Below are 26276 nucleotides of genomic sequence, written 5' to 3' on the forward strand. Positions count from 1 at the left end.
AGGAGGAGGAGGGGGGGGGGTTCCCCAGGGCCTACTCTGCTTCTCTGCTTTGGTACCTCTCAGCAGGGGGGACAATAAGACAAGACCCCGCGGGGTGGGGGGGGGGGGGGCTGTAACATTCACATTCTTCACAACCCTGCAGATAGAATTGTAATGAATAGAACAGCTGACATGATGATTCCCCAATTGTTTAAACCTTTATTTAAACTAGGCAAGTCATAACAAATAAGAACATATTCTTATTTACAATGACGGCCTACCCCGGCCAAACCCCTAACCCGGACAACGTTGGGCCAATTGTGCGCCGCCCTATGGGACTCCCAATCACGACCGGTTGTGATACAGGCTGGAATCAAACCAGGGTCTGTAGTGACGCCTCTAGCACTGAGATGCAGTGCCTTTAGACCGCTGTTCCACTCGGGAGCCCCTAAATCTGTCTGTTCTACGAACTTCATTTCTATCTGATTATTCTGTCATGTTGCTCACTCCCCAACAGACCCCAGAAACCTGGTTCTGAGGTCACTGATAGGCCATTAACAGACCCCAGGAACCTGGTTCTGTGGTCACTGATAGGCCACTAACAGACCCCAGGAACCTGGTTCTGAGGTCACTGATAGGCCATTAACAGACCCCAGGAACCTGGTTCTGTGGTCACTGATAGGCCACTAACAGACCCCAGGAACCTGGTTCTGAGGTCACTGATAGGCCACTAACAGACCCCAGGAACCTGGTTCTGAGGTCACTGATAGGCCACTAACACACCCCAGGAACCTGGTTCTGTGGTCACTGATAGGCCACTAACACACCCCAGGAACCTGGTTCTGAGGTCACTGATAGGCCACTAACAGACCCCAGGAACCTGGTTCTGAGGTCACTGATGGGCCACTAACAGACCCCAGGAACCTGGTTCTGTGGTCACTGATAGGCCACTAACAGGCCCCAGGAACCTGGTTCTAAGGTCACTGATGGGCCACTAACAGACCCCAGGAACCTGGTTCTGTGGTCACTGATAGGCCACTAACAGACCCCAGGAACCTGGTTCTGTGGTCACTGATAGGCCACTAACAGGCCCCAGGAACCTGGTTCTGAGGTCACTGATGGGCCACTAACAGACCCCAGGAACCTGGTTCTGTGGTCACTGATAGGCCACTAACAGACCTGGTTCTGTGGTCACTGATAGGCCACTTACCGGCCAACAGTACTTGGCTTTCTCTCTTCTATTTCACTAGAGGAGGAGAGATCCCCTCGTGGGCTCATTGAACCACTCCTGACAAACAAATTAGCACCACAGTACAGTACCAGACAGATGACTGAGGGATGTTTTTGAGAATCGCTCTAAACATAATTTCTGCTCTTATGCAGAGTAACGCTCTCCTCTAGTCCACAACCATTGTAGAAGCACTGATGTAAAGCAGCTGTTCAACATTTAAAAGTTCAAACTCTTAAGAAGGTAATGGAAAAACACTGCCCAGTCAGCGCGTGTCTTACTAGTGAACCTTTTGTTAAAGGGTGCTGGGATTAATGTAAACCCCTGACTGAATCCTGTGTTTGTATCACAATGTGTGTTGCCGATAAGCACTTCCCTGACTGCCAATAGGTCTCGCTACGATGGGTCTCGCTACGATGGGTCTCGCTAGGATGGGTCTCGCTACGATGGGCCTTGCTAGGATGGGTCTCGCTAGGATGGGCCTCGCTAGGATAGGTCTCACTAGGATGGGTCTCGCTAGGATGAGCCTCACTCTGATGGGTCTCACTACGATGGGCCTCACTACGATGGGTCTCGCTACATTGGGCCTCACTCTGATGGGTCTCACTAGGATGGGTCTCGCTATGATGGGCCTCACTCTGATGGGTCTCACTACGATGGGCCTCACTCTGATGGTTCTCGCTACATTGGGCCTCACTCTGCTGGGTCTCTCTAGGATGGGCCTCACTAGGATGGGCCTCACTCTGATGGGTTTCGCTAGGATGGGACTCACTCTGATGGGTTTCGCTAGGATGGGCCTCACTCTGATGAGGCTCACTAGGATGGGCCTCGCTACGATAGGCCTCATTCTGATGGGTCTCGCTAGGATGGGCCTCGCTATGATGGGCCTCGCTATGATGGGCCTCACTCTGATGGTCTCGCTAGGATGGGCCTCGCTAGGATGGGTCTCGCTAGGATGGGCCTCACTCTGATGGGTCTCGCTAGGATGGGCCTCACTCTGATGGGCCTCGCAAGGATGGGCCTCGCTAGGATAGGTCTCACTAGGATGGTCTCGCTAGGATGGGCCTCACTCTGATGGGTCTCACTACGATGGGCCTCACTCTGATGGGTCTCGCTAGGATGGGCCTCACTAGGATGGGCCTCACTCTGATGGGTTTCGCTAGGATGGGCCTCACTCTGATGGGTTTCGCTAAGATGGGCCTCACTCTGATGAGTCTCGCTAGGATGGGCCTTGCTACGATAGGCCTCACTCTGATGTGTCTCGCTAGGATGGGTCTCACTACGATGGGCCTCACTCTGATGGGACTCACTAGGATGGGCCTCACTAGGATGGGCCTCACTCTGATGGGTTTCGCTAGGATGGGCCTCACTCTGATGGGTTTCGCTAGGATGGGTCTCACTCTGATGAGGCTCACTAGGATGGGCCTCGCTACGATAGGCCTCATTCTGATGGGTCTCGCTAGGATGGGCCTCGCTATGATGGGCCTCATTCTGATGGGCCTCGCTAAGATGGGCCTCGCTATGATGGGCCTCGCTATGATGGGCCTCACTCTGATGGCCTCGCTAGGATGGGACTCGCTAGGATGGGTCTCGCTAGGATGGGCCTCACTCTGATGGGACTTGCTACAATGGGCCTCACTCTGATGGGCCTCGCAAGGATGGGCCTCGCTAGGATAGGTCTCACTAGGATGGGTCCCGCTAGGATGGGCCTCACTCTGATGGGTCTCACTACGATGGGCCTCACTCTGATGGGTCTCGCTAGGATGGGCCTCACTCTGATGGGTTTCGCTAGGATGGGCCTCACTCTGATGGGTTTCACTAGGATGGGCCTCACTCTGATGAGTCTCGCTAGGATGGGCCTTGCTACGATAGGGCTCACTCTGATGTGTCTCGCTAGGATGGGTCTCACTACGATGGGTCTCACTCTGATGGGACTCACTAGGATGGGCCTCACTAGGATGGGCCTCACTCTGATGGGTTTCGCTAGGATGGGCCTCACTCTGATGGGTTTCGCTAGGATGGGCCTCACTCTGATGAGTCTCGCTAGGATGGGCCTTGCTATGATAGGCCTCACTCTGATGTGTCTCGCTAGGATGGGCCTCGCTAGGATGGGCCTCGCTATGATGGGTCTCCCTAGGATGGGACTCACTATGATGGGCCTCCCTAGGATGGGCCTCGCTACGATGGGCCTTGCGGGAGATCTTACGACTGCTGAGTCATATCCTCATCTGGCTGTTTGGACAACCAGGGAGGGAGTTCTCTGACGGGGTGACCAGCTGGTGCCGATTCGCTCCCTCATCTTCCCTTTGGCCCCTTTGGCCCCTTCCATGTTAGCAGATCTGAAGGGTCTGATTATACACTGTATAGGTTCTGACAGGGTGACTGGTAATAGAGATGTACATCTCCTGTTCCTCCTGCTCCACTGTTCTGGCCCTGCAGCCAGGGCCCCCACACTCTCACTGCCTCTAGTTGATGTAAGAAGTGGTTGTCCTGGTAACAACCCCTTAGACCTGTTGCTATGAAGCTAAACAGAGTGCCGTAGGAGGGAAGACAGCTAGGAAGACAGTTTGGAGCTCTGCACTGAATACAGTTCCTGGCACAGGTGCTGTATCCATTGTTTCTCCCTAAATGTTGTCATTAGAGTCATCGCCCTTTAAAGGAGCGTTGCTGAAGACAAGGTATGGTACAATAAAATTACATCAGCTTCTGTTTGCAAAATGTGGCAAAGAAACAAGCTCTGAAACACTTAACCACCAACCTCCTTTTGTCATTGTAGTGTTTGTGTTTGTCTCCCATCCAAGGGAGACTGCTGCGACACTCGGGAGCCCAACGTAAAAATAACTCCAGATGACAGGTTGTTCAGGACAGAGACAATTCACTTTCTGTCAGTTAGATGTTAATAGTTTGTTTATTTGACAGGGACATTGACAATGTATTACAGATTGTAGCTACAGCTAATTATCATCTGTATAAACCTACCAAAACCAACAAACTATGAATTCATTCATATGGTTTCTCACAAACCTCACACCATGCACACGTCTGATGGAGTTTGCGTTGTGCTTTGCCTTTGTCACTGAAACATCTGTGGCCTGGTTCAATGCACGACTGACAGGATATTTCTGATCCAGCAATAATTCAACCATCATTCTGCTATGAATTTTGTTTGAAGCCAATATAGTCTAATTTGCTGTTTTGTATGCTCTTGTCTAAACATTTATGCACATCCGATTCATCAGGAAATCAATAGACTGGAAATAGGTCAGACAATTAATTTCACATACTGCACTTTTATGCAGAAAATAACTAAATATGTATTTTTATCTTATTTATGGGAAAGGCCTTCATATCCTTCAACATGGAGGTCATATTGTCACACCATACACCCTATTGTGGTTAGGACCAGGCAGGAGCGGGCGGGACCGGGTAGGACAGGACAGGGTAGGGAAGGACAGGGCAGGACACGACATGGCAGGACAGAGCAGGACAGGACAGGGTAGGCCAGGGTATGGTGGGCAGGGTGGGGCGGGACACGACAGGGCAGGACAGAGCAGGACAGGACAGAGCAGGACAGGGTTGGACAGGATATAACAGGGTAGGGCTGGGTAGGACAGGGTAGGGTAGGACAGGGCAGGACCAGGCAGGACAGGACATGGCAGGGCAGGACACGACAGGGTAGGACAGAGCAGGACAGGACAGAGCAGGACAGGGTTGGACAGGATAGAACAGGGTATGGCTGGGTAGGACAGGGCAGGACCAGGCAGGACAGGACACGGCAGAGCAGGACACGACAGGGTAGGACAGGGTACGGCAGGGTAAGACAGGGTAGGGAAGGGTATGGCAGGGCAGAACATGACAGGGTAGGACAGGGTAGGGCAGGACAGGGTATGGCAGGGTAGGACAGGGTGGGACAGGGTATGGTAGGATGGGGTAGGGGGGAGCAGGACAGGGTAGAGCAGGGTAGGACATGGTAGGGTAGGATAGGACACGGTAGGGTGGATAGGGTAGGATTGGGTAGGATATGACAAGGTAGAATAGGATAGGGTAGGATAGGATAGGACAGGAAAGGGTAGGACAGAGATATCGCCACATCCGATAGGGAGGGCAGAGCCCTGAGTTTGAATCAATTGTAGATGATGTCAGATCCACTTTGTAAACCAGGGAGGGCTATTTTGAGTGTAACTTAATTACCCCCTTCCATTTCCATTTCCCCTTCCACACACACACACACACACACACACACACACACACACACACACACACACACACACACACACACACACACACAGTAAGGCAAGGCAAGGTCCCCAGACCTCTTAACCCAGATGTTGCCAGAGACACAGATTCACTGATGCCAGTGATTCACTAATGCCACTAATTCACTGATGCCACTTATGACAAAAAAATGACAATAATAATAATTATATATTTCATTTGCGACTTTTAAGATACCCAAGAACACTTACAGAGTAAAAATTAAATAGCAAACATGAACATGACAATACCAAAAACAAAGTGAATTACAACCAAGGTGAATTACAACCAAGATGAATTACAACCAAGGTGAATTACAACCAAGGTGAACGACAACCAAGGTCAACGACAACCAATGTGAATTACAACCAAGGTGAACGACAACCAAGGTGAATTACAACAAAGGTGAATTACAACCAAGATGAATTACAACCAAGGTGAACGACAACCAAGGTGAATTACAACCAAGGTGAATTACAACCAAGGTGAATTACAACCAAGGTGAATTACAACCAAGGTGAACGACAACCAAGGTGAATTACAACCAAGGTGAATTACAACCAAGGTGAATTACAACCAAGGTGAATTACAACCAAGGTGAACGACAACCGAGGTGAATTACAACCAAGATGAATTACAGCCAAGGTGAATTACAAACTAATGGTAGAGTGAACTGTATAATGTGTAGAGGTGCTGACTAACGGTAGAGTGAACTGTATAATGTGTAGAGGTGCTGACTAACGGTAGAGTGAACTGTATAATGTGTGTAGAGGTGATGACTAACGGTAGAGTGAACTGTATAATGTGTAGAGGTGATGACTAATGGTAGAGTGAACTGTATAATGTGTGTAGAGGTGATGACTAACGGTAGAGTGAACTGTATAGTGTGTAGAGGTGATGACTAACGGTAGAGTGAACTGTATAATGTGTAGAGGTGCTGACTAACGGTAGAGTGAACTGTATAATGTGTGTAGAGGTGATGACTAACGGTAGAGTGAACTGTATAATGTGAGTAGAGGTGATGACTAACGGTAGAGTGAACTGTATAATGTGTGTAGAGGTGATGACTAATGGTAGAGTGAACTGTATAATGCGTAGAGGTGCTGACTAACGGTAGAGTGAACTGTATAGTGTGTAGAGGTGATGACTAACGGTAGAGTGAACTGTATAATGTGTAGAGGTGATGACTAATGGTAGAGTGAACTGTATAATGTGTAGAGGTGATGACTAACGGTAGAGTGAACTGTATAATGTGTAGAGGTGCTGACTAATGGTAGAGTGAACTGTATAATGTGTAGAGGTGATGACTAACGGTAGAGTGAACTGTATAATGTGTGTAGAGGTGATGACTAACGGTAGAGTGAACTGTATAATGTGTAGGGTTGATGACTAACGGTAGAGTGAACTGTATAATGTGTAGAGGTGATGACTAATGGTAGAGTGAACTGTATAATGTGTGTAGAGGTGATGACTAACGGTAGAGTGAACTGTATAGTGTGTAGAGGTGATGACTAACGGTAAAGTGAACTGTATAATGTGTAGAGGTGCTGACTAACGGTAGAGTGAACTGTATAATGTGTGTAGAGGTGATGACTAACGGTAGAGTGAACTGTATAATGTGTGTAGAGGTGATGACTAACGGTAGAGTGAACTGTATAATGTGAGTAGAGGTGATGACTAACGGTAGAGTGAACTGTATAATGTGTAGAGGTGATGACTAATGGTAGAGTGAACTGTATAATGTGTGTAGAGGTGATGACTAACGGTAGAGTGAACTGTATAGTGTGTAGAGGTGATGACTAACGGTAGAGTGAACTGTATAATGTGTAGAGGTGCTGACTAACGGTAGAGTGAACTGTATAATGTGTGTAGAGGTGATGACTAACGGTAGAGTGAACTGTATAATGTGTAGAGGTGCTGACTAATGGTAGCGTGAACTGTATAATGTGTAGAGGTGATGACTAATGGTAGAGTGAACTGTATAATGTGTAGAGGTGATGACTAACGGTAGTGTGAACTGTATAATGTGTAGAGGTGATGACTAATGGTAGAGTGAACTGTATAATGTGTAGAGGTGATGACTAACGGTAGAGTGAACTGTATAATGTGTAGAGGTGATGACTAACGGTAGAGTGAACTGTATAATGTGTGTAGAGGTGATGACTAACGGTAGAGTGAACTGTATAATGTGTAGAGGTGCTGACTAACGGTAGAGTGAACTGTATAATGTGTAGAGGTGATGAATAACGGTAGAGTGAACTGTATAATGTGTAGAGGTGATGACTAACGGTAGAGTGAACTGTATAATGTGTAGAGGTGATGACTAATGGTAGAGTGAACTGTATAATGTGTAGAGGTGATGACTAACGGTAGAGTGAACTGTATAATGTGTAGAGGTGATGACTAACGGTAGAGTGAACTGTATAATGTGTGTAGAGGTGATGACTAATGGTATAGCCAACTGTATAATGTGTAGAGGTGCTGACTAACGGTAGAGTGAACTGTATAATGTGTAGAGGTGATGACTAACGGTAGAGTGAACTGTATAATGTGTAGAGGTGATGACTAACGGTAGAGTGAACTGTATAATGTGTGTAGAGGTGATGACTAACGATAGAGTGAACTGTATAATGTGTGTACAGGTGCTGACTAAGATTCTATACAGTGTCTTATACACTGTGTACAAAACATTAGAAAAACTTGTTCTTTCCATGACATAGACTGACAGAGTGAATCCAGGGGATCCCTTATTGATGTCACCTGTTAAATCCACTTCAATCAGTGTAGATGAAGGCGAGGAGACAGGTTAAAGAAGGATTTTTCAGCATTGAGACGATTGGGAAATAAATGATGTATGTGTGCCATACAGAGGGTGACTGGGCAAGACAAAATATTTTTGTTCCTTTGAACGGGGTATTGTAATAGGTGCCAGGTGCACCGGTTTGAGTGTGTCAAGAAATGGGTTTTTCAAGCTCAACAGTTTCACGTGTCCATCAAGAATGGTCCACCACCCAAAAGACATCCAGCCATCTTGAAATATATATGGGAAGCATTGGAGTCAACATGGGCCAGCATCCCTGTGGAACGCTTTCAACACCTTGTAGAGTCCATGCCCCGACAAATTGAGGCTGTTCTGAGGTCAAAAGCGTGTGCAATTCAATATTAGGAAGGTGTTCTTAATGTTTTGTACACTCAGTGTATTTTCTCTTGACATTAATGGACGATATAAACGGAGAAAAAACAAGCAGGAATGAAATGTCAGTGAGCATTACTACCGTCTCCATTAACGTGTATTGTATCACGTGCCATTGGCATCCAGGGTGGCACCAAAGACGGTACATTATGAAGATGGGCAGAAACAGCTTCTCCAATAGAAATCCCCGATTGTGCTTGAAGACAACGTCATGGCGACGCTAGCTAGCTAAGCTCATACACAGAAACACTTCATTAGTCATAATGGTTCGTGTCACTCCGAACTGCGCATGTGCAGGCTGTCAAATCAAAGGCACTCCTTTCGATATGATGTTTTTGATAAAGAAAATTGAAATGTGTCAGTTTATCACTTTCACAAGGTTGCAGTAATGACAGTTTCAGCTACTTGAGACATTGGCTCGAATCTAGGTTTTTCCTTTAGATTTAGAGAAAATGTACAACTAAGGACACATTTTTCACTTATCTCATTGGCTTGCCAAACCCCAAACCCCGTTCTGGTATGCCCAGTGTGCTACGCAAGCGTTCCTGGAAGTCTTGTGATGTTGGGCCTCAGGGTTTAGAAACTCTGCGGTGGAACAGGTCAGCAATCTTTTCCAAGGGCTCTTTGTGTGAAATTTATTTGATTTCATTTTTTTCAAAAGTAGAAGTGAAGCATGTTTTTCTCCATAATGTCGTTGTTGGTGACCAGATGGTACTTCACAGGAAACAGTAATATATATGTCTTATATGTTATCTGGTGCCCTCATCCATTAATTACACAACTCTGTGCAATCTGCTTTTAGTAAATGTCATCTTTCATCCGTCGTCTCAAAGCTCCTTGAGCAGGAAGAGAGGATCTTTCAGTTCGTCCCGTCCCCTCCCTGCAGCTAGCCATGATGTTTGTCCCGAATGGCACCCTCTTCCCTATATACTGCACTACTTTTGACCCCTACCCTATAGGCTCTAGTCAAAAGTAGTGCACTACATAGGGAATAGTGTACCATTTCAGATTCAGGCGATGTCTTTCAGTCCTTACTTCAGCTAGACATGTACTTTAGACTATTGATGGAGATGGACAGTGTTGTTGTTGTTGAGGATGTTATTTATCTGGGTGCGTCTCAAATGGCACTCTATGGGCCCTGGTCAAAACTAGTGCAATATAAAGGGAATAGGGTGCCATTTGGGATGCATTCTCTATGTTCTGGTTGAGAGACACTGTATAGTTTACTGGTCTGAACGGATTCAGTAGAGTAAAACATATCTCTATGTTCTGGTTGAGAGACACTGTATAGTTTACTGGTCTGAACGGATTCAGTAGAGTAAAACATATCTCTATGTTCTGGTTGAGAGACACTGTATAGTTTACTGGTCTGAACAGATTCAGTACAGTAGGACAGCGTGGATACATTTTCTCTTGACTGCTCACAGTCTCCGTAAACCTATAGAGCAGAGATCAAATCAAATCAAATGTATTCATAAAGCCCTTTTTTACATCAGCAGATGTCACAAAGTACTATACAGAATGTCACGTCCTGACCATAGTAAGATGTTATTTTCTATGGTAGAGTTGGTCAGGGCATGACAGGGGGGTGTTTTGTGTTTTTCTATGTTTTCTATATCTATGTTTAGTTCTAGTTTTCTATTTCTATGTTGTTGTTTTTTGGGATGATCTCCAATTAGAGGCAGCTGGTCCTCGTTGTCTCTAATTGGAGATCGTATTTAAGTAGGGTTTTTTTTTTCCACCTGTGTTTGTGGGTAGTTGTATTCTGTTTAGTCTATGTACCTGACAGAACTGTGCGTGTTCGTTTTCTGTTTGTTGTTTTGTCTTTAGTGTTTTTGAGTTATAATAAATTTCATCATGAGCACTCAACACGCTGCGCTTTGGTCCCCTCTCTACGACAGCCGTTACACAGAAACCCAGCCTAAAACCCCAAACAGTAAGCAATGCAGATATAGAAGCACGGTGGCTAGGAATAACTCCCTAGAAAAGCAGGAACACTTTGCCAAAGCACAGCCCCCACACCACTAGAGGGATATCAGACTACCAACTTATTACCCTGAGACAAGGATGAGTATAGCCCATGAAAGATCTTCTCAACCAATCAGCAGTAGTGTAATGTACTTAAGTAAAAATACTTGAAAGTACTACTCAAGTAGTTTTTTTGCTGTATCTGTACTTTACTTTACTATTTAGATTTGTTTACTACTTTTCCATTTGCTTCACTACATTCCTAATGAAAATTATGTACTTTATACTCCATACATTTTCCCTGATACCCAAAAGTATTTGTTACATTTTTAATGGTTAGCAGGACAGAAACATTGTCTAATTCACACACTTATCAAGAGAACATCCCTGGTCATCTCTACTGCCTCTGATCTGGTTGACTGCCTGGTTTGCTTAATATAAGGAATTTGAAAATATTTATTCTTTACCTTTAACTTTTGATGCTTAAGTATATTGTAGCAATTACATTTACTTTTGATACTTAAGTATATTTAAAATCAAACACTTTTAAACTTTTACTCAAATAGTATTTTACTGGGTGACTTTTACTTGAGTCATTTTCTATTAAGGTATCTTTACTTTTACTCAAGTTTGACAATTGGGTACTTTTTCAACCACTGACTGCACAACCCCGAGGGGGCGCAAAACCGGACAGGAAGATCACATCAGTGACTCAACCCAGTCAATTGATGCACCCCTCTTAGGGACGGCATGGAAAAGCACTAGTAAGCCAGTGACTCAGCCCCCGTAATAGGGTCACTCCAGTGCCTTGCCTTTCAACTTCGAACACCTGGGCCAGACTACACTCAATCATAGTACCTACTGAAGAGATGAGTCTTCAGTAGGACTTAAAGGTTGAGACCGAGTCTGCGTCTCTCACATGGATAGGATATAGGAGAAAGCCCTGCCTCCAGCTTTTTGCTTAGAAATTCTAGGGACAATAAGGAGGCCTGTGTCTTGTGACCGTAGCATACGTGTAGGTATGTACGGCAGGACCAAATCGGAGAGATAGGTAGGAGCAAGTCCATGCTTTGTAGGTTAACAGTAAAACCTTGAAGTCAGCCCTTGCCTTAACAGGAAGCCAGTGTAGGGAGGCTAGCACTGGAGTAATATGATCAAATTGTTTGGTTCTCGTCAAGATTCTAGCAGCCGTGTTTAGCACTAACTGAAGTTAATTTAGTGTTTTATCCGGGTAGCCATAGAGTAGAGCATTGCAGTAGTCTAATCTAGAAGTGACAAAAGCATGGATTAGCTTTTCTGCATCATTTTTTGACAAAACGTTTCTGTTACGAATGTTACCAAGATGGAAAAAAGCTGCCCTTGAAATATTCTTGATATGTTCTTCAAAAGAGAGATCAGGGTCCAGAGTAATGCTGAGGTGCTTCACAGTTTTATTTGAGACGGCTGTACAATCATCAAGATTAATTGTCAGATCAAAAAGCAGATCTCTTTGTTTCTTGGGACCTAGAACTAGCATCTCTGTTCTGACCAAGTTCAAATGTAAAAAATGTGCCGCCATCCACTTCCTTATGTCTGAAACGCGCTTCCAAGGAAGGCAATTTTGGGGCTTCACCATGTTTCATCGAAATGTACAGCTGTGTGTCATCCACATAGCAGTGAAAGTTCACATTGTGTTTCCGAATGACATCACAAAGAGGTAGAATATATAGTGAAAATAAAGTGGTCCTAAAACGGAACCTTGAGGAACACCGAAACGTGCCATTGATTTGTCAGAGGACAAACCATCCACCGAGACAAACTTTTGATATGTTTCTGACAGAAAAGTTCTAAACCAAGCAATATCTTGTCCGTGTAGACCAATTAGGGTTTCCAATCTCTCCAAAAGAATATGGTGATTGAGGGTGTCAAAAGTGGCACTAAAGTCTAGGAGCACACGGACAGATGCATAGCCTTGGTCTGACGCCATTAAAAGGTAATTTCCCATCTTCACAATTGCAGTCTCAGTACTATGATGGGGTTTTAAAACCAGACTGAAGCGTTTCGTATCCAACTTTGTCTTCAGCAGCTTTTTCGAAACAAATTGAGAGGAATGGGAGATTCGATATAGGACGATAGTTTTGGAAATTTTCCGGGTCAAAGTTTGGCTTTTAGTGAGTTTGGTACACATCTGGAGGATAGGGAGCAGTTTATTATGTTCAACATAGGAGGGCCAAGCACAGGAAGTAGCTCCTTCAGTGGTTTAGTTGGAATTGGGTCTAGTAGGCATCTGGAAGGTTTAGAGGTCATGGCTATTTTCATGAATGTGTCGAGAGATGCAGGATTAAAAAACTTGAGTGTCTCCATTGATCCTATGTCCTGGCAGTTCTGTGCAGACTAGGCACAACTAAGTTTTTGAGAAATACGCAGAGGAGTCCGTTATTTGCTTTCTAATGATCATGATCTTTCCGTTGAAGAAGTTCATGAATTCATCACTGCTGAAGTAAAGACCATCCTCACTTGGGGAATGCTGCTTTTTAGTTAGCTTTGCAACAGTATAAAGGTTTTGGGGTGGGATTGTTTTTATTCTCCTCAATTAAGTTGGAAAAGTAGGCTGATCAGGCAGCAGTGAGGGCTTCTCGATATTACATGGTATTACTGTCTTTCTAAGCTAGTCAGAAGACGGAAATGGTGGAACGCCATTTCCGTTCCAATTTTGCTTCAGGACTTGGGTATTTTCTGTATACCATATCTGTATATCATATATATATGAGCAAATTTCTTGTGACAAAGGTTTTTGGTTTTTAGAGGTGCGCCTGATTCTAGGGTATTACGCAAGTTTAAATTTAGATCCTCGGTTAGGTGGTTAACTGATTTTTGTACTCCGATGTCCTTGGGTAGTTGGAGGGAGTCTGAACGGGCATCTGGGAATCTTTGGGATGTCGGAGAATTTAAAGTGTGGCTTTTGATAATCCTTGGTTGGGGTCTGAGCAGATTATTTGTTGCGATTGCAAACGTAATTAGATAGTGGTCCGATAGTTCAGGATCATTAGGAAAAACATTTAGATCCACAATATTTATTCCACGGGACAAAACTATATCCAGGTTATGACTGTGGCAATGCGTAGGTCTGGAGACATTTTGGACAAAACCCAATGAGTCGATGATGGCACCGAAAGCCTTTTGGAGTGGGTCTGTTGGACTTTTCCATGTGAATATTGAAGTCACCAAAAAGTAGAATATTATCTGCCATGACTACGAGGTCCGATAGGAATTCAGGGAACTCAGTGAGGAACGCTGTATACGGCCCAGGAGGCCTGTAAACAGTAGCTATAAAAAGTGACTGAGTAGGCTGCCTAGATTTCATGACTAGAAGCTCAAAAGACGAAAACACAGTCTTTTTTTTCTTCGTCAATTGAAATTTGCTATCATAAATGTTAGCAACACCTCTGCCTTTGTGGGATGCTGTGGGGCTAAGGTCACTAGTGTAACCAGGAGGAGAGGCCTCATTTAACACAGTAAATTCATCAGGCTTGAGCCATGTTTCAGTTAGGCCAATCACATTAAGGTTATGATCAGTGATTAGTTCATTGACCTTGGAAGCAATAGATCTAACATTAAGTAGCCCTATTTTGAGATGTGAGATATTATCACAATCTCTTTCAATAATGACAGGAATGGAGGAGGTCTTGATTCCAGTGAGATTGCTAAATCGAACACAGCCATGTTTAGTTTTGCCCGACCTAAATCGAGGCACAGACATGGTCTCAATGGGGATAGCTGAGCTGACTACACTGACTGTGCTAGTGGCAGACTCCACTAATCTGGCAGGCTGGCTAACAGCCTGCTGCCTGGCCTGCAACCTATCTCATTGTGGAGCTAGAGGAGTTAGAGCCCTGTCTATGTTCATAGATAAGATGAGAGCACCCATCCAGCTAGGATGGAGTCCGTCACTCCTCAGCAGGCCAATCTTGATCCTGTTTGTGGGGGAGTCCCAGAAAGAGGGCCAATTATCTACAAATTCTATCTTTTGGGAGGGGCAGAAAACAGTTTTCAACCAGTGATTGAGTTGTGAGACTGCTGTAGAGCTCATCACTCCCCCTAACTGGAAGGGGGCCAGAGACAATTACTCGATGCCAACACATCTTTCTAGCTAAGTTACATGCTGAAGTTACATTGAGCTTGGTGACCTCTGACTGTTTCATCCTAACATTGTTGGTGCCGACGTGGATAACAATATCCCTGTTCCATCTACACTCACGAACTTGGGCAACTTAGAATGGGGGTGGGGACCACAAAAAAACAGAACTCATCATGAGGGGCCGCAGTGGCTTGTGGGTCTGCGTACCATCATCCATACCCCCCTGGTATACATGGGAGAGCAGAGACGCCAACCTTTCTTAACACTATTTCTGTCATTATTTATGTTATGAAAGGGAGCAATATTGACACAGGGAGCAATTTAGTAAAAATACAATTACCCGAAATGACATTTACTTACACTTACAAACACTGCATTGATTCCGTGTCTTAAATGTCTTGTTGAAGCCAATTACATTTCATGTTTGGAAAATGGAAATTCTATCTGAATTGAAAGAGCCCAATGCACAATTTTATTTGAATTAAATTGAATATTTGGTGTTTGCAGAATTTAATTACTATCAGCTCCTTCTATGGTTAATAGAACCACATGTAAACAGATGCCCTATTCATATCGTAATAACCCCAGAATTACATAGAACGCAGAATTATAGGATCTCTATGGTAAAAATATGCTTAATTAATTTAGAAGGCACTTTACTTGAAATAATGTATTAAATCAAATATTTTATTAACATGCTATACATTTTCTACGTTCTTAGTAGCCCCAAATGAGACATGTTTCTGTAATATCCGTAATATCCCAGGCTGATTATTTCCAAAGAAAAATGTAATGGAACCATGTAACCTTCTCCTTCCAGTTAGAGGCTGAGGACATAATTTATCACCATAGACCCATATGAATAAATAATGGGAAAAGTGGCAGCAGAAGGGATGGGGATGTGAGAGCAGAGCTGGACTCCATACTAGCTCTAATTAGGGGTTCACAGCAAAGCTATTGTTCTTCTTAGGCCTAGATTCAATCAGATCACCCGCATAGCTGATGTTTTGGAGGTGTCGGAGGTTTAACTGCGTTGGAGCTGTCAAATCGGTGAGCAGCTGCTCTTGTGACAAGAACCATAAAATGTGATCATATTACTCCAGTGCTAGCCTCTCAACACTGGCTTCCTGTTATGGCTTGGGCTGATTTCAAGGTTTTACTGCTAGCCTACAAAGCATTACATGGACTTGCTCCTACTTATCTCTCCGATTTGGTCCTGTCGTACATACCTACATGTACGCTACGTTCACAAGACTCAGGCCTCCTTATTGTTCCTAGAATTTCTAAGCAAACAGCTGGATGCAGGGCTTTCTCCTATAGAGCTCAGTTTTTATGGAATGGTCTGCCTATCCATGTGAGAGACGTAGACTCGGTCTCAACCTTTAAGTCTTTATTGAAGACTCATCTCTTCAGTTGGTCCTATGATTGAGTGTAGTCTCGCCCAGGGATGGGAAGGTGAACGGAAAGGCACTGGAGCGACAAACCACCCTTGCTGTCTCTGCCTGGCCGGTTCCCCTCTCTCCACTGGGATTCTCTGCCTCTAACCCTATTACGGGGGCTGAGTCACTGGCTTACTGGTGCTCTTCCATGCCGTCCCTAGGAGGGGTGCGTCACCTGAGTGGGTTGAGTCTCTGATGTGATCTTCCTGTCCAGGTTGGCGCCCCCCTCGGGTTCGTGCCATGGGGGGGGGGGGGGGGGGGGGGGGGGGGGGGGCTATACTTGGCCTTGTCTCAGGGTAGTAAATTGGTGGTTGAAGATATCCCTCTAGTGGTGTGGGGGCAGTGCTTTGGCAAAGTGGGTGGGGTTATATCCTGCCTGGTTGGCACAATGTCTCCCGACCCCTCCTGTCTCAGCCTCCAGTAATTATGCTGCAATAGTTTATGTGTCGGGGGGCTAGGGTCAGTCTGTTACGTATATCTGGAGTATTTCGCTTGTCTTATCCGGTGTCCTGTGTGAATTTAAGTATGCTCCCTCTAATTCTCTCTCTCTCTTTCTCTTTCTCTCTCTCTCGGAGGACCTGAGCCCTAGGACCATGCCTCAGGGCTACCTGGCCTGATGACTCCTTGCTGTCCCCAGTCCACCTGGTCATGCTGCTGCTCCAGTTTCAACTGTTCTGCCTGCGGCTATGGAACCCTGACCTGTTTACCGGACGTGCTACCTTGTCCCGGACCTGCTGTTTTCGACTCTCACTCTACCGCACCTGCTGTCTCTAACTCTGAATGATTGGCTATGAAAAGCCAACTGACATTTGCTCCTGAGGTGCTGACCTGTTGCACCCTCTACAACCACTGTGATTATTATTATTTGACCCTGTTGGTCATCTATGAACGTTTGAACATCTTGGCCATGTACTGTTATAATCTCCACCCGGCACAGCCAGAAGAGGACTCGCCACCCCTCAGAGCCTGGTCCCTCTCTAGGTTTCGTCCTAGGTTCCTGCCTTTCTAGGGAGTTTTTCCTAGCCACCATGCTTCTATATCTGCATTGCTTACTGTTTGGGGTTTTAGGCTGTGTTTCTGTATAGCACTTTGTGACATCGGCTGACGTAAAAAAGTGCTTCATAAATACATTTGATTGAATTTGATTGATTGTGAACATTGTCGCGAAGCCACACCCATCCCACTAGCATACAGAAACTATTTGACAAACTGACTTGTTGGAAAGGTGGCACCCTATGATGGTGCCACGTTGAAAGTCACTGAGCTCTTCAGTACAGGCCATTCTCCTGGCAATGATTGTCTATGGAGATTGCATGGCTGTTTGCTCAATTTTATACACCTGTCAACAATGAGTGTTGCTGAAATAGCCAAATCCATTCATTTGAAGGGGTGTCCACATACTTTTGTATATATAGTGTATATACTGTATATATATATTTGGCGACCCCACTGCAGTTCCTCTGCGACCCTCGACTTTGAATACCACCAATAGACTTGAAACTTTGTATGTAGGTGTCTTTCCTCACGCTGAACAGATTTGCCTCAATAACCCATACGGTCCATTAGGATAGATTTTCCTCCATCTTGGATATTTAAAAAAAACGTATTTTCATGAACCATATGACCAAATGATACCAAACTTAAGGGATTGGTTTAAGAGATGACTGAGTTATTGATAAATCAACAAATCAAATTTTACATGTCCATTTAAATCCTTTGTAAATCCACTTCACAAGGGCCTATCAACGTGAAACATTTCAGAGTCATCAGGTTTGGCATTGATATATATATATTTTTTTAATTAAAAAAGGAAACTATTAATATGGTCTGGATTGACTTCCTGGGGTTGTACAGTCAACAACCATCTACACTTGCTTAGAGTTCTACTCTATATCAACAAGCATGCAGAACATGAAAACCCCTCTATTCTAATGTAGTTGGCTGTTGGCACTACGTTAATTATTTAAAAAATTCTGTTTACTGCTCCTTAAGGAGATACCTTGTCCAGATGAATAGTAGCAGGGGCTAATGCAGTGAAAGCACTCAGCTCAGTGCTGATGCCCGATAGAATATGGTTACGTCCCAAAGGCATCCTATTCCCTACATAGTGCACTACTTTTGACCAGAGCCCTAACAGTAGTGCACTGTATAGGGAATGAGGTTCCATTTGGGACACTCTTCTCTTAACCCCCTGGGTCTCAAGCACCCTTTACCCCCTGGGTCTCAAGAACCCTTAACCCCCTGGGTCTCAAGAACCCTTAACCCTCTGGGTCTCAAGCACCCTTTACCCCCTGGGTCTCAAGAACCCTTAACCCCCTGGGTCTCAAGCACCCTTAACCCCCCTGGGTCTCAAGAACCCTTAACCCCCTGGGTCTCAAGCACCCTTAACCCCCTGGGTCTCAAGCACCCTTAACCCCCCTGGGTTTCAAGAACCCTTAACCCCCTGGGTCTCAAGAACCCTTAACCCCATGGGTTTCAAGCACCCTTTACCCCCTGGGTCTCAAGAACCCTTAACCCCCTGGGTCTCAAGAACCCTTAACCCCCTGGGTCTCAAGAACCCTTTACCCCCTGGGTCTCAAGCACCCTTTACCCCCTGGGTCTCAAGCACCCTTTACCCCCTGGGTCTCAAGCACCCTTTACCCCCTGGGTCTCAAGCACCCTTAACCCCCTGGGTCTCAAGCACCCTTTACCCCCTGGGTCTCAAGAACCCTTAACCCCCTGGGTCTCAAGAACCCTTAACCCTCTGGGTCTCAAGAACCCTTTACCCCCTGGGTCTCAAGAACCCTTAACCCCCTGGGTCTCAAGCACCCTTAACCCCCTTGGGTCTCAAGAACCCTTAACCCCCTGGGTCTCAAGCACCCTTAACCCCCTGGGTCTCAAGCACCCTTAACCCCCCTGGGTTTCAAGAACCCTTAACCCCCTGGGTCTCAAGAACCCTTAACCCCATGGTTTTCAAGCACCCTTTACCCCCTGGGTCTCAAGAACCCTTAACCCCCTGGGTCTCAAGAACCCTTAACCCCCTGGGTCTCAAGAACCCTTTACCCCCTGGGTCTCAAGCACCCTTTACCCCCTGGGTCTCAAGCACCCTTTACCCCCTGGGTCTCAAGCACCCTTTACCCCCTGGGTCTCAAGCACCCTTAACCCCCTGGGTCTCAAGCACCCTCTACCCCCTGGGTCTCAAACACAGGAGAGCACCTTGGTATTGATCCTGGGTGTTCTGGGGAATGGGATTGTCTTTCAAAGGGGGACCAGAGGGACATCTAGGAGGTGAAATCAGCACCGATGGTTTACTGTATCAGGAAATATACTCTGTTCTAATAGAGCTCAGTGATGAGATACTGTATCAGGAAATATACTCTGTTCTAATAGAGCTCAGTGATGAGATACTGTATCAGGAAATATACTCTGTTCTAATAGAGCTCAGTGATGAGATACTGTATCAGGAAATATACTCTGTTCTAATAGAGCTCAGTGATGAGATACTCTATCAGGAAATATACTCTGTTCTAAAAGAGCTCAGTGATGAGATACTGACATAGATGTAGACTCCACAACATAGAGATTGATACTTTATGCTCTACAACCACACACACACACACACACACACACACACACACACACACACACACACACACACACACACACACACACACACACACACACACACACACACACACACACACACACACACACACACACACACACCCTACTACCTCAACCATACTGTACCTAGCCACTGTCCATATCCTTTGTTAACATCTTCCAGTAAACTGTTTTGTCTTTCATTGTTACTCTCTCTCCTCACTCTCCTTTCTCTCTCCTCCTCTCTCCTTTCCTCTCCTCTCTCCTCTCCCTCTCCTCTCTCTCCTCCCTCTCCTCTCTCTCCTTTCCTCTCCTCTCTTTCCTCTCTCCTCTCTCTCTCTCTCCTCTCTCTCCTTTCTCTCTCCTCTCTCTCATCTCTCCTCTCTCTTTTCTCTCTCTTTTTTCTCTCCTCTCTCTCTTTTCTCTCTCTTCTCTCTCTCTTCTCTCTCCTTCTCTCTCCTCTCTCTCCTTTCTCTCTCCTCTCTCTCCTCTCATCTCTCCTCTCTCTCCTCTCTCTCCTTTCTCTCTCCTTTCTCTCTTCTCTCTCCTTTCTCTATCCTTTCTCTCTCCTCTCTCCTTTCTCGCTTCTTTCTCTCCTCTCTCTCCTTTCTCTCTCCTTTCTCTCTCCTCGCTCTCCTTTCTCTCTCTCCTCTCTCCTCCTCTCCTCTCTCTCCTCTCTCCTCCCTCTCCTCTCTCTCCTCTCTCTCCTTTCTCTCTCCTCCCTCTCCTCTCTCCTCTCCTCTCTTTCCTCTCCTCTCTTTCCTCTCTCTTCTTTCTCTCTCCTCTCTCCTTTCTCTCTCCTCTCTCTCTCTCCTCTATCCTTTCTCTCTCCTCTCTCTCCTCTCATGTCTCCTCTCTCTCCTTTCTCTCTCATCTCTCTCCTTTCTCTCATCTCTCTCTCATCTCTCCCTCCTTTCTCTCTCCTCTCTACTTTCTCTCTCTTCTCTCTCCTGTCTCTCTCCTTTCTCTCTCCTTTCTCTCTCCTCGCTCTCCTTTCTCTCTCTCCTCTCTCCTCCCTCTCCTCTCTCTCCTCTCTCCTCCCTCTCCTCTCTCTCCTCTCTCTCCTTTCTCTCTCCTCCCTCTCCTCTCTCCTCTCCTCTCTTTCCTCTCCTCTCTTTCCTCTCTCTTCTTTCTCTCTCCTCTCTCCTTTCTCTCTCCTCTCTCTCTCTCCTCTATCCTTTCTCTCTCCTCTCTCTCCTCTCATGTCTCCTCTCTCTCCTTTCTCTCTCATCTCTCTCCTTTCTCTCATCTCTCTCTCATCTCTCCCTCCTTTCTCTCTCCTCTCTACTTTCTCTCTCTTCTCTCTCCTGTCTCTCTCCTCTCTCTCTCCTCTCTCTCCTCTCTCTCCTTTCTCCCTCCTCTCTCTCCATTCTCTCTCCTCCCTCTCCTCTTTCTCTCCTCTCTCTCTCCTCTCTCTCCTTTCTCTTCTTTCTCTCTCCTCTCTCTTCTCTCTCCTTTCTCTCTCCTCTCTCTCTCCTCTCTACTTTCTCTCTCCTCTCTCTCCTCTCATATCTCCTCTCTCTCCTCTCTCTCTTGTCTCTCTCTCCTTTCTCTATCCTCTCTCTCCTCTCTCCTCTCTCTCCTTTCTCTCTCCTCTCTCTCTTTTCTTTCTCCTTTCTCTCTCCTTTCTCTCTCCTTTCTCTCCTCTCTCCTCTCATCTCTCCTCTCTCTCCTCTCTCACCTATCTCCTCTCTCGCCTCTCTCCCTCCTCTCTCCTTTCTCTCTCCTTTCTCTCTCCTCTCTCTCCTCTCTGTCCTTTTTCCCTCCTCTCTCTCCTTTCTCTCTCCTCCCTCTCCTCTTTCTCTCCTCTCTCTCTCCTCTCTCTCCTTTCTCTTCTTTCTCTCTCCTCTCTCTCCTCTCTCTCCTCTCTCTCCTTTCTCTCTCCTCTCTCTCTTTTCTCTCTCCTTTCTCTCTCCTCTCATCTCTCCTCTCTCGCCTCTCTCTCCTCTCTCACCTCTCTCTCCTCTCATCTCTCTCCTTTCTCTCTCCTCTCTCTCTTTTCTCTCTCCTCGCTCTCTTTTCTCTCTCCTCGCTCTCTTTTCTCTCTCCTCTCTCTTTTCTCCTTTCTCTCTCCTCTCTCTCCTCTCTCTCCTTTCTCTCTCCTCTCTCTCCTTTCTCTCTCCTCTCTCTCTCTCTCTCTCTCTCCTCTCTCTCTCCTTTCTCTCTCCTCTCTCTCCTTTCTCTCTCCTCTCTCTCTTTTCTCTCTCCTTTCCCTCTCATCTCTCTCCTCTCTTTTTCTCTCTCCTCTCTCTCCTTTCTCTTTTCTCTCTCCTCTCTCTCCTTTCTCTCCTTTCTCATTCCTCTCTCCTCTCTCCTTTCCTCTCCTCTCTATCTCCTCTCATCACTCCTCCCTCTCCTCTCTCCTTTCTCTCTCCTCGCTCTCCTCTCTCTCTCCTTTCTCTCTCCTCTCTCTCTCCTTTCTCTCTCCTCTCTCTCTCCTCTCCTCTCTCTTCTCTCTCCTCTCTCCACAGCTTGGATCAAGAAGTAAACACTCACACAGACTGAGGAAGGCAACAGAGATCTGGTAAAGAAGGGGTGGCTACATGCACAGTTGTGTTTGCCTGTAGAAGACCAGAGTATCAGAAGGAACCATGAATTTTGTGATGAAGCAAGCCTTAGGTGGTAAGTACTGTATACGCTGCTATATGAACGTGTCAATATTATGGATTGAACATCTGTTTACCATGCGATCTGATGTTTGTCCTCAGGGGAGCACGTACCTCTTGACAACTTGATCATTGCATCAAAGTACAAATGTATTGCTGTAGAAAATGCAAACTGAATTTGGATTTGGAAGAACTGCTAAACTATAAACAAGTCAAACAAGCTGCCTGGTAAACTTATTGTAGACAATATACTGTAATGTAAAGCTATGATCACTATCGAGGAATTAAACGCTCACAATTTATGACCGGTTTCTGGTTTTAGGTCTCAGATGGAAGCAGTAGTCAACTCAACCTATAGACTCAGATACTCCATCGTTTATATCTATAGTCAACTCAACCTATAGACTCAGATACTCCATCGTTTGTATCTATAGTCAACTCAACCTATAGACTCAGATACTCCATCGTTTATATCTATAGTAAACTCAACCTATAGACTCAGATACTCCATCGTTTATATCTATAGTCAACTCAACCTATAGACTCAGATACTCCATCGTTTATATCTATAGTCAACTCAACCTATAGACTCAGATACTCCATCGTTTATATCTATAGTCAACTCAACCTATAGACTCAGATACTCCATCGTTTATATCTACAGTCAACTCAACCTATAGACTCAGATACTCCATCGTTTATATCTACAGTCAACTCAACCTATAGACTCAGATACTCCATCGTTTGTATCTATAGTCAACTCAACCTATAGACTCAGATACTCCATCGTTTATACCTACAGTCAACTCAACCTATAGACTCAGATACTCCATCGTTTATATCTAAAGTCAACTCAACCTATAGACTCAGATACTACATCGTTTATATCTATAGTCAACTCAACCTATAGACTCAGATACTCCATCGTTTATATCTACAGTCAACTCAACCTATAGACTCAGATACTCCATCGTTTATATCTATAGTCAACTCAACCTATAGACTCAGATACTCCATCGTTTATATCTATAGTCAACTCAACCTATAGACTCAGATACTCCATCGTTTATATCTATAGTCAACTCAACCTATAGACTCAGATACTCCATCGTTTATATCTATAGTCAACTCAACCTATAGACTCAGATACTCCATCGTTTATATCTAAAGTCAACTCAACCTATAGACTCAGATACTCCATCGTTTATATCTATAGTCAACTCAACCTATAGACTCAGATACTCCATCGTTTATATCTATAGTCAACTCAACCTATAGACTCAGATACTCCATCGTTTATATCTATAGTCAACTCAACCTATAGACTCAGATACTCCATTGTTTATATCTACAGTCAACTCAACCTATAGACTCAGATACTCCATCGTTTATATCTATAGTCAACTCAACCTATAGACTCAGATACAGCTCCATCATTTATAGCTATAGTCAGCTCAACCTATAGATACAGCTCCATCATTTATATCTATATGGTATGTAGATTAACTTGTCACTGTGGATGAACTCTGTCTAAAGGTCAATGCATTGTTAAATCAACATCCTGATTTGGATTAATTTGGTGGAATGACTATGGGTAGTAAAATTAAAAGGATACCTCGCCTGCCAATGCTAATCCCCCTCTCCTCTGACAGGCTTGGAGCAAATTGCCTTTCTGGAAGAGGCTGTGGCCATGCGGTGACCTTTCATTTGGTTGGTCTGGCCTGGGTGCAGAATGTAATTTCATTGGGCTGGGAATGAGGGATTGATGGGGGCCTGAGGCTGCAGCTGGGGACTGGGGGGATGGGGGACTGGTGGGCCGGGGGACTGGGTGGCTGGCGTTGTGCTGGGGGCTGGGGGAATGGGGGGCCAGGGGACTGGGGGGCTTTCTTCAGATAAGACTTGAAAATATTCAAAATGGAGAGTTAGGTACTATAAGGTTCTATCTACATTTTTGTCAAAATGTAGTTATTGACATAACCATTTTCTGTTCAATGTTCTCTACCTACAGTATATAGTACTCTAAATACCTTAATTCATGTTGTTAAGTTCAAAAGAATGCAATATAAAAATTGCTGACACCATTCAAACCAATGGGCTCCCGAGTGGCGCAGCGATCTAAGACACTGCGTCTCAGTGCTAAAGGCGTCACTACAGACACCCTGGTTCGAATCCAGGCTGTATCACAACCGGCCGTGATTGGGAGTCCCATAGGGCGGTGCGTCAACTGGCCCAGCGTCATCCGGGTTTGGCCAGTGTAGGCCGTCATTGTAAATAAAAATGTGTTCTTAACTGACTTGCCTAGTTAAATAAAGGTTATATATTTTTTTTTAAATAGAGTTTGGAAATTTAAAGCCAATTATCTCAGAATCATTTTGCAAATAGAACCTTATAGTCCCCAAGATCTCAAAATGTCAAAATATTCTGCGTATTAACATAAAGTCCTATTTTTCCACTTCTCTATCACATTTAGCTTAGACTGATATCATTGGCTATACGCTGGATGTGATGTGTTACGTGCTTCCAGCATCTCACACAGATCTCCGTCTGGATCCTAGCCTCTGGCCTGGGATTGCTTTGCATCACTGCATAGTTAATTAGATATCGGTTCATCAGGCTCTCTGACTGATCACAATAGATTAGCAGGGAGTGCTATTTACGTGCCTGTTTCAATCAGTCTCCAGATACACAGACAGACAGACAGACAGACAGACAGACAGACAGACAGACAGACAGACAGACAGACAGACAGACAGACAGACAGACAGACAGACAGACAGACAGACAGACAGACAGACGGCCGAGCAGTAACTACAGCAGGTCAAAACATGGAGAGAAGACTAAAGCCCTGTTTATACCTGGTTCTAACATGCATCCTTTGTCCTGAACTCGTCCACATTCTGATTGTGGCCACATTTTCAGACAGGTGTAGATGATTAAAAGATGTATTATGATCTGATTGTGATCAGATCTTCCTGACCACCTCTGGAGGTGAAAACCTTTAAATCATCATTATCTTGCCTTCTAAAATCATTGGTGACACCATTGACTTATGGTATCAATATGTGTCTTCAAATAAATAAATTATTCAGACCCTTTGCTATGAGACTCGAAATCGAGCTCAGGTGCATCCTGTTTCTATTGATCATCCTTGAGATGTTTCTACTACTTGATTGGAGTCCACCTGTGGTAAATTCAATCGATTGGACATGATTTGGAAAGGCACACACCTGTCTATATAAGGTCCCACAGTTGACAGTGCATGTCAGAGCAAAAACCAAGCCATGAGGTTGAAGGAATTGTCCGTAGAGCTTAGAGACAGGATTGTGTCGAGGCACAGATCTGGGGAAGGGTACCAAAAAATGTCTGCAGCATTGAAGGTCCCCAATAACTCAGTGCCCTCCATCATTCTTAAATGGAAGAAGTTATGAACCACCAAGACTATTCCTAGAGCTGGCCTCCCGGCCAAACTGAGCAATTGGGGAAGAAGGGCCTTGGTCCAGGAGGTGACCAAGAACCTGATGGTCACTCTGACAGAGCTCCAGAGTTCCTCTGTGGTTGTCCTTCTGGAAGGTTCTCCCATCTCTGCAGCACTCCAACAATCAGGCCTTTATGGTAGAGTGGCCAGACAGAAGCCACTCCTCAGCTAAAGGTACATGACAGCCCGCTTGGAGTTTGCCAAAAGGCACCTAAAGACTCTCAGACAATGAGAAACCAGATTCTCTGGTCTGATGAAACCGAGATTGAACTCTTTGGCCTGAATGCCAAGTGTCACGTCTGGATGAAACCTGGCACCATTGCTACGGTGAAGCATGGTGGTGGCAGCATCATGCTGTGGGGATGTTTTTCAGCGGCAGGGACTGGGAGACTAGCCAGGATCGAGGGAAAAGATGAATGGAGCAAAGTACAGAGA

General features: G+C 45.3%; 1 protein-coding gene across 1 annotated transcript in view; it reads left to right on the top strand.

Moving 5' to 3' along the window:
* The window catches only part of LOC115205727 (complexin-2), a 41602-nt gene that overhangs the window by 5647 nt on the left and 9679 nt on the right, over nt 1-26276 (top strand). Inside the window, exon 2 of the mRNA XM_029771997.1 lies at nt 22232-22382. Within this exon, the coding sequence (XP_029627857.1) occupies nt 22352-22382 (31 nt within the window). The 5' untranslated portion in view covers nt 22232-22351. The remainder of the gene's footprint in view (nt 1-22231; nt 22383-26276) is intronic.

Source organism: Salmo trutta, chromosome 13 (genome assembly GCF_901001165.1).
Source record: "Salmo trutta chromosome 13, fSalTru1.1, whole genome shotgun sequence".
NCBI lineage: Eukaryota > Metazoa > Chordata > Actinopteri > Salmoniformes > Salmonidae > Salmo > Salmo trutta.